This window comes from Cryptotermes secundus, unplaced genomic scaffold, assembly GCF_002891405.2.
Source record: "Cryptotermes secundus unplaced genomic scaffold, Csec_1.0 scaffold49, whole genome shotgun sequence".
Lineage (NCBI taxonomy): Eukaryota > Metazoa > Arthropoda > Insecta > Blattodea > Kalotermitidae > Cryptotermes > Cryptotermes secundus.
In genome coordinates this window covers 3223889-3238045 of record NW_019744106.1, presented here as the reverse complement: position 1 = coordinate 3238045, position 14157 = coordinate 3223889, and the positions used below count along the sequence as shown (strand labels likewise).

At 40.1% G+C, this 14157-nt stretch overlaps 1 protein-coding gene across 1 annotated transcript in view; it reads left to right on the top strand.

Moving 5' to 3' along the window:
- LOC111874363 (potassium voltage-gated channel subfamily KQT member 4) overlaps positions 1-14157 on the top strand; it is a 1139978-nt gene that overhangs the window by 1064656 nt on the left and 61165 nt on the right. Inside the window, exon 12 of the mRNA XM_033755418.1 lies at positions 246-332. Coding sequence (XP_033611309.1) covers positions 246-332 — 87 coding nt within the window. The remainder of the gene's footprint in view (positions 1-245; positions 333-14157) is intronic.

The window sequence follows — 14157 nt, the reverse complement described above, 5'->3', positions numbered from 1 at the left end:
CTACATTATCATAATTGACTTCGTCCGGTGAGTTGGTTTAAAACAATTTTAAATGAGCCACAACAGTAAAGTTTTCTGGCCGTCATTTTGAAACCAGAGAACACCAACTCTTAGGTGAATGCTACTGGTATGGATGTCATAGTTAGAATAATTTCTTGAAAAGAGACACAACAAGCTTATACGCTGCACGCCACTGATACTAGTCTGATTCTGCACGCCACTGTTCATACGCTGGTGTAACGCAGGTGGCGCTAACAGTCACAGACCGCTGAACGCGAGTCATAGTGAGGACTCGGTCACAGAGACAGCGATCTCCAAGAAAAACTCGGATGGTAAGTTCACTGCAGACGAACATTCGATTTAAGAATCATTAGTGGCATGGGTGATTGTTGGTTGTGTGGTTCCGGCATCGTCTGTTGTGAAATTTTTATTTTTGGATTCTCAATATAACATTTAGCATGGTTAATAGGTGTGTGTAGTACCCAATCTAATATAGTTCTTTTTAAGTTTCTTCAATATAATATCAGAATGAATACAAGTTTTTATTTTCATATTATTGCCTAGAAATTATATACCAGTGTGAAAGATGGTTGAAGAAGACAGATTACTTCTTTTCAATTTCTGCTATTCACCCTTCCCAAAGGATATCGCAGATAGTTAATTGTTTAACTTTGTCAGCAGCATCCAAAACCGGCCGTCGGACACGTTTATTATATATGTTTTTTAATTAAACTTCATTTTTCTGGAAAACGAATTTATTACTTGTCACAATATTTTGTGGAAATGTGAAGATTATACTAAATTAAGATTTCGGTCTGCGCGAGAAATTAGATGATAATATGATACTTAAATCCAATAGAACTTTTTCGAAAAAATGATTTCAGCTCGGCTATAGGACAGAGATTCATAATTAATAAGACAGTTTTATGAAACGTAGCAAAAGAGTTCTCATAGTTGAAGAGGTGCCATTTTGAAAAATTTCGTCGTAAATTTTAAGGGCCTGAATTACCAGATCGGACGGTCAGTTATCTTTCATTATGCAAATAGGAATGTAATCGTAGACAAAAATGTTTATTAAAGTAAGAGTTGAATTCGGTCACAAATTTCTTATTTTCATCAGTTTAAGATTTTTATGAATTGTATTTACACCATAGTTGATACGCAAGTGAAATTTTAATTAACATGTTTTTGATATTTCAGATTTCATATTGTGACGCTGGGTGTTTATGCGAAATGTACAGCCCTTAATACAAGTCCAGGTCATCAGTTGTTTAATGTCTTTTGTTTTCATAGGCGAGTTTGTTTCAAATCCAGTAAATGTAAGATAAAGTCCAGTCAAAAACCAGAATACTACTCAGCATATTCACCGCTCTGTGATGCTTTTGAAGAATAAAATCTGAGAAAGTTATTATTAGCACTTAATTCATATTGAATGCAAATCTGAACATCAGGTTGGCAGGAGTATTAAAATATATCTCTGTACAGTAAAATCTATTGATAATGCCTGAGATTGTGAAAACTTAGTGCGCTGTTCTCATGTGGTACTAGGGTAAGCCTGCCACCAGTAGTCTATCTGTCGTCAGCTGTCATAATTTTAATAAAAAAGAAAGATTATTTAGAAGAGCTTTAGATTTAGGATTAGACTGCGAGTAGGAGACGCGTAAAAACCAATGAGATAGTCAGGAGTTAGCGTCCAGGGGCGATCCATTTAAAACCATAACCAAATAGAAAATATTGCACTTTCTGTCACTAAAAATAAACGTGAGTGTTCACGAAGTGTATTCGGAAGTACGCTCCATTGTCCTCAATAGGCTTGCATACGCCAGTCCTCTTCTGTTTTTAGGTACGGTTTTGAAAGGAAAATACGTTGTTTTTATGTAAGCACAATGATATATTTTGAAGTAATTTATATGAAGGGCAAGGAGATAAATCTGTTTTGTCGTCGCTCTTCTGTCATCTCGGTTTCCTAATACGGAGAAAAGAGAAAGAGGCCGTGGAGATCCATACAGTTGTGAGACGTCGAAGCTTCCACATTTTCTAGACATCGGCTCACAGATGGCGGCAAGGTTGTCAGCCTTACTCTTTGACCGGCCGCCCTTAACCCCCCGGAAGATTGCTTGTACTCATTTCTGTTAGAGGCTGAGTTGACCTCAGGGTCATAGTGCGGCTAGAAGGATTGGGCTAATTGAAAAATCCAGTGACCTCATTGGGAATCGAACCCTGACAACCTCACAGCCATCTATGAGCCGATTGTCTATAAAATGTGGGGGCCTCGACATGTCACAATACTTTTTCACAAAGAGAAATATGAGTTGTGAAATACTGTGAGCATCTAGAAAAGGAGGCACACAGGGAATAGATTAGTCGTAACTGGGACACAGATAAGTAATGAAATGTTCGAGTAATAAGCGGCTTACTTCTGGAAAAGACCGAAAATTCGGATCAACTGCAATAATTTTTGTATACTTACACAAGATGAAATATTAATAATATTTGGACTGGTTATCTAGTGAATAATTTTGACTACAACCTCAATCCCAACAGGTGATGCAACATGCTCATTTCCTGAACAATTCTGACCCTAAAATATTTTGATGTTTATAAGGTATAATATATAATAACTGTAAAAACTGTCGGAAGGAATTACCATGATTAAAATTTACGTGATGTTTAATTCTCTTCTGGAATTCTTAAACTTGACTTTTCAGCGTTTGATCACAGATTTGAACCAATACTGAACACAACTCAGCTGCGTCATATTTTGAAAACACTTGTCTAATTTCCTTTACCCTCCCACACGAGTAGCCGGCCTGCTAGCGAACAACAGCAGTACCGCCACCGGGGGCAGCACTGCCGATTTACAAGCCGGACCAGCTCCTTCTCGACGCGGATCTACGAACGCCACCTTGATCCGTATGGGAGAAGCCACGGCCCTCCCTCTTGTCCTGTGTGGGTTACTCCAGAACGAGTTCGGGAGCCCCTTCTCCCCCATGCCTTCCCGAAGGAGCAGCCATGGCCCTCCGACGGCAACATCGCCCCTACTTCTAGAGCACAGTATGATGGCTTCTCTACCTCCAAAACAAGCTGAGAATGGGAAAAGAAATCACTTCAGCAGAAATGCATTGCTGTTAATCATTAGGATCTGCCAGCCTAAATTTCTCGTGTCGTGTTTCATAAATTAAATTGACTTGGGGGCAACTATGGGATCCGAAGTTCAGGAAAGAGGTAGTAATCGGAGGAACCACATAACTGTATATGATAGCTTTTCTTTGGGTTCGAACTCCGGATATGTAGAATATGAGGCACCAATATTGAACACTAAAACAGGTTTCAGCACATATTCCATAATTCCCTAATTTTTTCAATAATTATAATAATAATAATAATAATAATAATAATAATTATTATTATTAAATCAATAATGTAAGAATGTCCCATTTCCTTGCCAGAAATTTGAATCTAATACTAATTTACATAATGAGAGGAATGCATAGCTGAAATACAATAGAAAACTGAATGCAAAACAAAAATACGTCTCTAACTTTATCTTTCGGTGTCTCCTACTTCCTCCTGCATTCGCTGTCCAAGATAAAGTATGTGACAGCAGTGCATTTTGATTAGTACTTCCGATAAGGTAAGCTAAAAGTAAATCCCACATTGGTTTCTAAACGGAAAATCTTGGCGAATAAATGTTGTGAGAGTTAAATACAATGACAATGGATTTGTTAAAAATGGTAGGCGAAGTAACTAACTTCTCACTTCTTCTGACTTCCTGTGTAACCTCAGCGTCTTTATTTTTACTGTTTAATATCGAAGTATTCAGCAGCCTTGCAGCTCTTTATTCGCATAAAGAAAATACCAGTTATGCTCTTTGCCATGTGTTTCAGTATGTTGATGTAATTTTTGTTAATGTTTCTATTATAGTTTTTGTTCTGTTGACATCTGACACTCCTTTATCTCGTCTTCACGATTAGTTTGCTGGTAAAGTCAGTGTGAAAGCAGAATGATCCTACCTACATTTCAGAAATCCGAATGTTAAGTTTAGTGTGTTGTTATTATCACGCTTCGTATGAAAAGGAATATCTTTCAGTCAGTAACTCTGAAACTTCCATAATTTTGATACTCACTGCATTTTGAACTTCGCCGTGTCCAGAGGTAACTTTCTTTGAAAACACGTGAAGGTTCACGCGTCCTGAAATATGCTACAATAATGAAATTGCTTATTCCCATATCATTTTTTTAAATTATTACTGCCTGCAACTGCATATTTATGAGATAAATCTTCTACTTTCACCTTTAATAATATTTACTTAGTTAGTTATTGGAGAGGGTGGGTTTCCCCATGCACTTTATTGTATTGGACTGTATTGGTCCATTGTGCTTCCCTCTATGATTTCTACCAGTCTCTATATCCTACCGATACTGGTGCTTACCATCAGTCCCGCCCAGCCAGCGAGACCGGCTCTACTAGCTGAGAGGTATCTATAATGCTTCCCCCATCTACCAGAGGTATTAGAGACTGCTGTTGGGCGGGAAACGCCCGTAAATTTGGCTCAGTGACCTCCTTTGGAGATATGAGATTCTTTTACGTGCCGTAAAGCTACGACACGGGACCCACGGCTTAAAGTCCCTCCCGGAGGACTTGTTCCTTGAATTTTTCCGCCCTTAAAAATTCGACTACCTCCGCCGGGTATTTGAACCCGCGTACTACGAGCCATGAGGTGGGAACGTTACCTCTAGACTACGGAGGCCGCTATAATACTTACTTACTTACTCATGGATCTGAGCCCTTCTGCAGGAGCCGCCAATTCTGCAGCTACTCAAGAATTTCCCAACATTTTAAGGAACCCGAAGGTTCATTACCGTGTTCACAAGAGCCCTCCCCTGGTCCCTATGCTATCTAAGTTCCATCTTAATATTGTACCTTCCCTGTGGTCTCTTTTCTTCTGGCTTTCCCAACCATATCCTATACGCATTCCTCGTCCCCCCCCCATTCGTGCTACATGGCCTGCCCACCTCACCCTCCTTGACTTTATCATTCCAATTATACTTGGAGAAGAGCACAAGTTATGAAGCTCCACATTATGCAGTTTTCTCCAACCTCCTGTCACTTCATCTCTCTCTGGTCCGAATAGTCTCAACATCCTGTTCTCAAACACCCTTAGTCTATGTTCCTCCCTTAGTGTCAGAGACCAAGTTACACACCCATACAGAACCACAGGCAAAATTATAGTTTTGTATGTTCTGATTTTTAAGTTTTTGGATAGCAGACGAGAAGACAAAAGGTTCTAGACTGAATGATAGCAAGCATTACCCGAGTTCGATTGCCTCTTAATTTCCTCCTCAATCAGGTTTCGATCAGTTATCGTTGTACCAAAATATCTGAACTGTGCCACATTATCAAAACATCTGTTTCCTATCTATATGTCATGATTTTGCCCTGCATTTTGATGACGAGACGGCAACAATACTTAGTTTTCTCTGTGTTTGCTTCTAGACCAACCTCTTTACTTGCGTCAATTTAAGTTTGTGTGTTTTTCTTTATGGTATCTACATTATCACCCAGTAGATTCACATCATCGGCATAGGTAAACAGCTGATGTGTCCCGTTTAATTTCAGTCCAACCTGTTTTTCCTGGATCTTCCTAATGGCATATTCTAAAGCAAAGTTGAAGGCGATAAAGCAACTCCTTGTTTTAGACCATTCTGGAGAGGAAATTTATCAGACAAATGTTTACCTATACGGACTTTACTATGAGTTTCGTTTAAACACATTTTAGTCAACCTAACTAGTTTCATGGGTATCCCAAAGTCTATTAGAATATTGTACAATACTTCCCTCCTTGCCGAATCATAGGCTTTTTTGAAGTCTATGAATAGCTGATGTACTGTCTCATCGTACTCCCATTTTTTCTCCAATATCTGACGAATGCAAAAGATCTGATCTGTAGTTGGTGTGTTACGTCGAAACCCACTTTGATGATCCCCAATAATTTCATTTATATATGGACTTAACCTCGAAAGAAGAATATTGGATAAAATTTTGTATGAAGTTGATAGCAGTGATATCCCTCGATAATTACTACAGTCATATTTATCACCCTTCTTGAGAACCAGTACAATAATAGATTCCTTCCACTGATCAGGCAATTTTTCCTTATGCCAAATTGAAGTAATTAGATTGTGGATCTTAGAAGGTAATATTTCGCCTCCTGCTTGAACAAGTTCTGCCGGAATTTGATCACTACCTGGCGATTTAGACCGTTTCAATTTTGCAATAGCACTTTCAAACTCAAAACAGCTAGGTTCAGGTATTAACGGCTCAGCTGTATCGATTTATGTCTGCCTAACATCACTGACCCACTGTACATTCAATAACTGAGAGAAGTAGTTCCTCCGCCTATTCAAAATGTTGTGGGAATCTGCAAGCAGATCACCATTCTCATCCTTCACTAAGTTACTACTAGGCTGGTAACCCCTCATAAAGTCATTTATTCCTCTATACAGGTCTCTAATGTTCTTGTTCTTACTGTTCATTGCAAGTTCATCGATTTTTTTCTTTCAGATATTCCCTCTTTCTGTTCCTGAAATGCCCGCTGGTTTCACGTCTTATATTGTTCAGATTTTCCCCATTTAACTCGCTTGGATCCTGTAACCATTGCAATTTGGCCGGCTTTCTTTGAATTAATAATTCTCAGCATCTTTCATCGAACCATGGCTTATGCTTCTTCGGTTCATAATAACCTAGACTCTCTTTGGCAGACATTTTTATATTCTCTCAAATAGTTTCCCAGGCTTTACTAATATCCTCTCAGTTTCCAAGTTTTCCAAAGCCGTGAACCTATTTGAAATTTCAATACAATACTCCTCTTTACCCTCAACCTCATTTAATTTCTTGAGATTGAACCTCTCCATATGAACTCTATGTATTGTTTGTTTGCTCCCTGCCAGTCTTTCCCTAACATTTTCCACCACCAGGTAGTGGTCAGTATTACAATCGTCTGCCCTGAATGATAGGACATCAAGTAAACTTGAATGCTATCTCCTATCTATCAAAATATGGTCTAATAATAACCTTTAATAATAAACTTCATAAATAATGTAATCCAAAGCCAGGAATTTGACAACTCTTAACTGACACGTGGAAGTTAGTGCAGAGAAGAAAACAAACGCAAAACTAACCTTACCTATTACTACAATGAGGTTCTAAAAAGGGAATATTATAACATCACATATCATCTCCGTTATTTACTGCGTTGATGCGGCATAAGGCTTACGCCCTCAAAATGTCAATTCATACATTCAGTAATTATGGTTACCTAGCGACGAAACAGCCATAGACATAAATCACTTCTTGTATTATGCCATACAAGATCTAGTAACTAAACTGTAGAGGAGGGAAGGCAGGAAATAGGTACGCAGAATGATTATGCAATTTATGTAAACGTATCTGTGTTTTATAAATTTCCTCACCTGTTAAATTCAAAAATCAATTTTACAGATATAATTCGTTCATAAATAAACAAATCGAGTATATCTGATATGAATTTGCAGGGGTTTGTATAGATGTTTCCTTGTTCTGTTCCCGAAGATGAACAGTGTGCCTAAACAGCTGTTAAAAATGAAAGGAAAAAGTTACTGAGTTTTCTGAAGATAGATATTATTGCTGAAGCACGTTCTGCTGAAGAGATTGCTTTTCCCAGAGCGGTAGACACAACTCGCCGGGCACGTAGCTAGCAGAATTAGCAACAACACATCACACGTCTGCACTTTGAAAAACTGAGCCACGAGTAGCGAATATTTGCTAAGTTTCGCATATACACATCAAATTGCAAAGCATTGATTAGCTAACCTGTTAATCCTATCCATGTCAAGAACAAAGTATCTTATAACTACGTATGTTTTCCATGGGCGGAGATTGTACACTGCCATCCAAACATATAAACAAAATGATTTCACTCCCTCAGCACGGAAGTATGTACGGTAACCATGGGCTCTTAAGTTCTTTTTGGGCCCAAGGGGATATTTTGGTTAATTGAAATGGGGGCTAATTGCTGAAAAGGTCTAACGTGCCTAAAATAATAATGCTTAGTAAATGTTACATATGTATATAAGAAGAAAATGTATCCTTCTTACAGGTCATGAAAGCCCATAGGGTTGTGAGACGTCGAGGATCCCACATTTTCTAGGCAATCGGCATACAGATAGCGGTGAAGTTGTCAGCCTTATGCGCCGGCCGCCCGTTACGTCCAAGAACATTCCTGGTACTCATTTCTGTTATAGGTTTAGTCGATCACAGGGCCATAGTGCAGCTGAAAGGATTAGATTAGTTGAAAGATTTATTGACCTCATCGGTAATCGAATCCGCAGCCTTCCGGCTTGTAGCGTCGTGCCTCAACCAACTACGCTATCGCGTGCCTCCTGCATATAATCAACGTGAAACAATAATACTTATAAAATGGCGAAACATTGAAACTCTTATCTGGCTTATGTATATTCTGAACTATATAGGTAACATTTATTTTGGCCGATCAAGGTCAACCGCCCTTGCACTTTTATTTCTTCACTGTTAGACTCAACCTGCAAGTATGTTGGAAGATGCGGGGTAGGCTTGGGGCCGCGCCATAGCTCAAGCAGTTAGTCGCTGGCTTTCCACTGCGGCGGCCCGGGTTCGATCCCGGGTCTGGTCAAGTGGGATTTGTGGTGGACAAAGTGGCACTGGGGTAGGTTTTCTCCGAGTACTGCGGTTTTCCCTGCAAATCTTCATTCCACCAGTTGCTCCACAATCACCCTCACCTATCATCTGGGGTTGGTACAATAGGCCAGAAGTGGCCGCAGTACAAGGGACTTAGTCCCACCCCACTACCAATAAAAAAACTAATAAGGGTAGCCTTACAGATCAGTGGTGGGAGCGAATGGAATGACCTTAATTATCGTCCAAGATATGTATGTATTGACCGTGTTCTAGTGCACACAATCTCACATGTCACTTCACTACATGTTTCGGCATCACTGTGCCATCCTCAGGTGTGTTATTTACGTTAAACTATTGCACTGCTCGCCATCATGTGTCGTTTATAAAATGATTAAAAATGTATATTCTTCATGTACTATAATAAAATTTATATATATTAAAATTTGTTAAGATTTATCATCTTATACATATTATTTCAAATTCGCGTATTATATTATTCTTCCACTATGGGAGTCGTTCTTCCTATATTTTGTGTATACTGTGTCTTGTGATGTGTCCTTCTTTTGTGGCTGCGTGCGTTGTAATCTTAATTAGCCAAGACAAATGTCTTCAGCATTATAAATTGCATTTTGACCTAGCGGCCTCGTTGTCTAAGGCATGAACCGTCTTCGCCTCCTCGAACGCTGGGATCGTGGGTTCGAATTCCACTCAAGACATGGATGGCTGTGCCTTTATCCTGTGTTTGTGTTGTTCTGTGTGTACATAGCGGGCTTATTCCCGTCCAAGGGGTCCTACCGACTATGTATTAATTAAGAAACTTACAAAGCGGCCAAGGTCCCCAAGGACTGTTGAGCCATAAATAGATAGGCTTAAAATGACATTTAGTTCAATCAGTTATTTTCTTTTTACTGTATGACTGATCAACGGAATTTAAGATTCATTTAGTAGTGGAATCTGAGTGTTTTAATTTTCGTCAAAGTTTACGTAAATGGGACCGCCTCTATGGCCTAGTGGTCAGTTCCTGCCTACAGATCCAGAGGTCCCGGGTTCGATTGCCTACGTTACCAGATTTTTCTGGGAAGTAGTGGTTCTGGAACGGGGTCCACTCAGCCCCCTGAGGATATTTGAGGAGCTATTTCAAGGAAATAACGGCTCCGGTCTAGAAAACCGAGATTAACGGCCGTGGGGATCCGTTGCGCCGACCATGCGATAACCTCTATTTGCAAAAGTTGGCACTAACTTTGCCGACAAGCGACGGTCGCTCGGTCGGTATAGTTGGCTTGCGGACTACAAGTCACGGAATTTTTTGTTTACTTAAATGCCGTCTCTACAGTGATTTAATATAATCGTCATGAAATCTGTTCCATTATAGTATGATGCTTTTGCTTGGAAACATTTCGTTTTGATGCAATAAATAAAATCTGTTTTTAGCAATATAGAGCCGAAGAATTTATGTTATTATTTCTGTGTTTAGTTCCATACATGAAATAATTTATTCATTTGAGGCATGAGACATTCGATCAGTAAGGCCCTCAGTGAGTCTGTTGTTCTGTCATTCGGTACTAACGCCGGTCGTTTGAATTCGATTTAAATGATATTAATTTATGCCCTTCTCTAGCTTTACTCGTTTGTTTTCCTTCCTGAGCCTTAGAAATATGCGTGTTAGTATTCTTTTGCATGAAATGAACTTTTAAGGCTTTACTGACAACCTCCAATACAACCTGGCATTTTGCTCACCCTCGACAATCCTACAATTCTGTATACTATATAAGTAACTTCGTTTTTCCTTTGGGCGCTACAGCCCCAATTTGGGTCTTGGTCTACCTCAATGAAACTCTCCGTTTCACTTCGGTTTACTAGATCTTAAGACATCCTTTGGGCTGGTGATCAGCCCGTCGCAAGGCCTCTACCTGTACGCAAACACAGAAAACCGCACATATACACACACAAACAGTAAACATCCATTCCCCGATTAGGATTCGAACCCAGGGTCCCGGCTTCCGAGCGAGCGAAGACATTGCATGCATTAGACCCGCATATAAGTAAATTTACCCCCATTTATTACTGTCAGACTGTATATACAGTCTGTCTGTACCTCTCATTTTGGCTCTTGTTCTATTGTAGATTTTTAGTTTTCAGTTACAGAGGAGCAGACGTCCTTAACAAAGATGGGCCATGTCTAAACTCCAGCACGAAAATTTATCATATTGCTTTTTTTTTTTTTTTTAGAAATTCAGTAAACGCACGAAGCAGAATTGTTTATCGTTAAAATTAAAATATCTGCGAATATTTTTGTCAGCGAAGAGAAAAACATTTGGTATGAAATTTTTTTCAGGCTGAAATTCTTGTGAGTTCTAGTCTTCACAGAAAAGTTGTTTAAAATTAAAATCTCTCTGCATAACTTCATTTCTGTGTTGAGCCGAAATTATATTATGTTATATCCAGGGACACGCAGTAGCGTAGTTGGTTGAGGCACTACGCTGCAAGCCGGAAAGTCGCGGGTTCGATTCCCGATGAGGTCATTGGATTCTTCAATTGATCTTATCCTTCCAGCCTCTAAGAGAAATGTGTACCAGAAATCTTCCTGGGGGCAAAGGGCGGTCTTCGCCTAAGGCTGACAATCACACCGCCATCTGTGAGCCGATTTTCTAGAAAATTTGTGAGCCTCGACATCTCACAACCCTATGGCATCCACGGCTTGTTACAGGGATAGATTTTTCTATATTATATTCACGTCAGTAGGTTTCATTATTATTCAGTCAATATATTTAAGCTTCTTCCCCTGACGAAACTAAACAAGATTACAACTGTTGCCGTGATTTACCAATGCCTGCCTCTGCCTTGCTGTCAATTCTTTCTTTCGGTTAACCGACGTTTCGCAGCAAGTTGTGATAATCAGCAGACTGCCTCACTAACTGCCTAGAAACAAATGAAATCTCATAGGTACCTGTTATGTTACAATTTTCTCAAGTGTATTAAAGTGCTCGAAGTGCCTCGCAATGCTCCAGGAAAGGGAACCCCGCATACTTCCGTGAGCGTGTTCATGTACATAAATTCTCGCAGTTTCAGAGCAGTGGGCACTGCGGGAGCACACGGAGTTCGTTATCTAACAGAAATGATCGTCTGTCGTGGGCGAATTCCCAGCTATTGATAAACTATTCGTGTTACGTTCAAATTAAATTGGTTGTCCCTGTGCCGAACCAATTAAGCACTACGCCGTGAAGGCGTATGGGGGAGTAAAAATATAGAACCACATTTTCTTGACCTCGGCACTAGCTGGAGGTGAGTGGTCAGCATCACGCCCCTGCCTCTTTACTTCCCGGGGAAAGAGGCCCCGGTACCCATTGGATAGGAAGTTGAGTGAACCCGATTGTCGGTCTGACCGAAGTGGAGAGGAGAACATTCTTGACCCTACTAAGGTTCGAACTCCGACCCCTCGTTTGTCCAGCCTAGTCGCTATACCGACTACGCTATCCAACGTCCTTATCAACTCGAATACCTTTCGAAAAATGAGTCATTGTTCATGTCATGTGAGAGTATTCACCTCTGTGTGACTGACAGCATATATTCTATAAACGTGGTTCCACATTCGTGACTTCATAAGTGATAGTGAAGCGCGAAATTTGCAAGTTAGCTTCATGGATGCCACTCAGTGTATCTGTACTCGAATGAACTGTGTATTACTGATATTCCCGTGCAGAAATGAGCACACGATTTTCAGAAACTTTTTGATATGCAGGTAAGGTTAAATTGTCCTTGTGCTTAACTAATTACGCACTACGCAAGAAGGCGTATGAGGAAGTAAAAGTATAGAATCACATTTTCTTGACTTCGGCACAAGTTAGTGAGTGGTCAGCTTCACGCCCAGGCCCGCTTTACCCCCGGGGAACAAGCACCCTGTATCCATTAGATAGGAGGCTGTGTGGCCCCAGAACCGGTATGGACGACGTGGAGAGGAGAAAATTCCTGATCCTATCGGGACTCAAACTCCGATCCCTCCGCTATTCTGGCTGATTCTTACGAAATGTGAAAAGCTATTCAACTAGAACGACACTGTAATTCAATTTGGTCACAGCGAAAACCCATAAACTCGCTGCAGTAATTTGCATCAACTTTAATACTAATACTGCGTAACAAATTAAGCAATTATTTTGTAATGATATTAGTTTAATATCAGGGTACCATATAATTTAGAAACTCATCTAAAAATATTTTGGTGTCGAATTCAGGTTGTGGTGAATTAATGCACGAAGGAACCACTAAATAGATCATCTATACATAAAAAAGCAGAATATTACGGATTCTTTAGAAATGTATTTTCATTGTTTATCTCTTTCATGTTTCCTTGCCAGTACCAACTAAAAGTGCACTAAACACGCGAGTTCTTTTCTAAGTTCCTGCAGTTCAAATTCTTCACATTCATTCGGTCAGAGACAGAGGCGTATCCGATCTTGCCGTCTTGCTGACGGACAGTTGACAGGTCATGCCATAACAGAGGTCGTTGGTCACCGGATTCCCACTGTGCCTACCTGGGTTCGATCCCAAGTCAGTTCATATGGAAGGGAAAAACTGATATTTCAGTGAGTTCCAAACGAGTAATTTGATTTTCTTTCCAAATTCTTACTGGACCAACTACTGCGCATTCATTAATCATCCTGTCATCTGACCCTATATAATATCGATAATGAGAGCGTCCTTACGTAGGCGAGTCGTAGGAGGCGACGAAAAGGGAAGTCTCAAATCTGAGACAGTAAAATATGGTCGCGAGAACTAAGGGACTCGAACCCGAGAAAGACTGCGCTGGCAAGGGCCAGTAGCATATACAAAAGACAGACCAGTCTTCTCGTCAGACATGGCGCCCCACAGAAACAAGACCGTAACTGTCAAACAGTAATAAATATCTGGTCATGGGTTCCAGATGGGGCTCGACACCAAGACTTACTGACTGACTGACTGACTGACTGACCGTAAGTCACAATGTGAATTCGACTTCGTCCTTACATATCGATTTATGAAAGAGCTGATGGAATATGCAGTTTAGTGGAAGTATACCGACTTTTCGAAGGAACGTTCTGCCTCCATTTTCAGCTTGGAATTGTAAGCCTAATAAGCAAACGAGAAATATGTGGTTTCACTTTTGTTTGTCTGATTACATGCATCTTATTTCCTGCTTTTGTGGCTTAATGTTCGGCCCTGAAAATGGTAACATTACTTTTTTTTCCCCCGAGACGTCGGTACACTTCTGCCAGACTACACAGCATCTTGACCAGCTGAGCGAGTATCAGCTCCCCAAGAATTCACATTTATGACATTTGTCTGATAAAATTGTTTAGATGAACTTTTTCCAATACGAAACATGAATGGCAGTATTGTATTGCATACTGCAGTAGCTGAGTCGTGCGTGTCTTACGTGCACAATGCGTTAATTCTACGACTCGTCCAGGAGGAATATATATATATAT